Source organism: Glycine soja, chromosome 12, assembly GCF_004193775.1.
Source record: "Glycine soja cultivar W05 chromosome 12, ASM419377v2, whole genome shotgun sequence".
Lineage (NCBI taxonomy): Eukaryota > Viridiplantae > Streptophyta > Magnoliopsida > Fabales > Fabaceae > Glycine > Glycine soja.
The window spans coordinates 6,011,187-6,012,727 of NC_041013.1; the positions used below are offsets into that span (position 1 = coordinate 6,011,187).

Genomic DNA, 1,541 nt, shown 5'->3' on the forward strand with positions numbered 1-1,541 from the left:
TAAATTGGTTTAAATAAGTGTGAAAAGAACAGATAACTTGACACAAATTAATTAAGAAAAAAACAAATTTAAATTAATTAAAATAAATAAAGAGAAGAAAAAACAAACATTAAGAGTAGTGAAGCGGAATATGAAGATGTTAGGCATTTAGCCTAGCATAACTATTCTAATACTGAAGAAGTATCTTTAGATCTTCAATTTGCTTTTTCGAATTTTACTTTATTGTTTGCCACAATTATTCATCAGTGATTTCACAAACTTAAATACTTTCTGCACAAAAATCTAAGTGATATTAAAATTTCAATTATTCACATGTAAAAGAAGAATTAATAGAGAAAAATTAATAATTCCTATATGATTTAATCCCAAAATATACATATACACAACAATTATCACCTATTAAATTTTGATTATATTTAATTTATCAATATTTTCTATTATTAGTATACTAATAAATTGATATTAATAAATATAAAATAATAAGTATATCTTGACTTGGTGAAAATGAATATATACATTAATTTTTCGTCAAAATGAATATATATGCATTAATTTGATCTCGCATATAGTATATTTTTCATCAGTATACCAATTCAACATTTTAAGGAGTTATAATTATTTTACAAACATTGTTTTGTCCTTAGTAAAAAATATATTTTGTGCCTATAAATTGTTGTTTATTTCCTTGGAACATCACAATAAGAATTTAACACTTATACAAAATTCTGAGATAAGTTGTAAAGACTCAGAGAAAAGTTATGGCAAAGAAGGAGATGAAATCTACCGGAGTGACAATTATGATCATGATTATGTTGGGCTATGCACAAGCTAATTATAATTCTCCATTTGTGAAAATTGAGCCTAACAACACAACGGATAAACTTACATGTCCTGCACAGTGTGGTATAGATTGCTTCATTGCTAACATTGCATATCCAATATGTTTTGCTATTTGCGTAGCAAAATGTCCTAAAAAGCCACCCCTAAGTGTCTACAATTGTATGATTGGTTGTGGCAAGTACAAATCCACCGACGCTAACATAGGTATTCATTTTTTTACAATACTTGTCTCTTCTTTATGATTGAGTTAATTATGTTTTTAATTATATCTTTTTGATAATTTACATGTCAGATGCTCGTGATCTTTCGGCGGTAAATGCTTGTTTGCAAGAGTGTGAAAAAAGTGACAATTTGTTATAAGAATGTTAAAAAATGAAGGTGTTAGCAGAAATAATACTCATGTATAATTGTAATAAACAAATATTAATCAATGAGTAACACCTGTTTTTTATTTTTCATAAATCCTTCATTTGTCCAATCATTTTCTTTCATTTTTCTTACTTTCATTTTTCTTATGTTCTTTTCAAATGGTAGATGCTACTTTGCAATTGGTAAAGTGCATAAGCTTTTTGTCCTTAATCAAAATTGGCTGGTAGAATTTGTCTAATTTCTTTTTTATTTGTATAAGTGATTTTTATGATGATGACTTACAAAGGAGATCGGATGAGAAGAAAAAATTCCCAAATATAGATTATGTGTGG

The 1,541-nt window shown here is 26.5% G+C and overlaps 1 protein-coding gene across 1 annotated transcript; it reads left to right on the plus strand.

Annotated features, from left to right (window-relative positions):
- The first annotated feature begins 684 nt into the window (after positions 1–684).
- Positions 685–1,302, plus strand: LOC114378005. The gene is made up of 2 exons (XM_028336504.1): positions 685–1,044; positions 1,133–1,302. Exons 1-2 carry the CDS (start codon positions 759–761, stop codon positions 1,198–1,200), a joined length of 354 nt encoding a protein of 117 aa, XP_028192305.1. The 5' UTR covers positions 685–758; the 3' UTR covers positions 1,201–1,302.
- The last annotated feature ends 239 nt before the right edge of the window (positions 1,303–1,541 follow it).

Coding starts and splice junctions, on each gene's coding strand:
- LOC114378005 (XM_028336504.1), top strand. CDS start 759: ATGGCAAAGAAGGAGATGAAATCTACCGGAGTGACAATTATGATCATG. Junction 1,045..1,132: donor ATCCACCGACGCTAACATAG/GTATTCATTTTT, acceptor TTTACATGTCAG/ATGCTCGTGATCTTTCGGCG.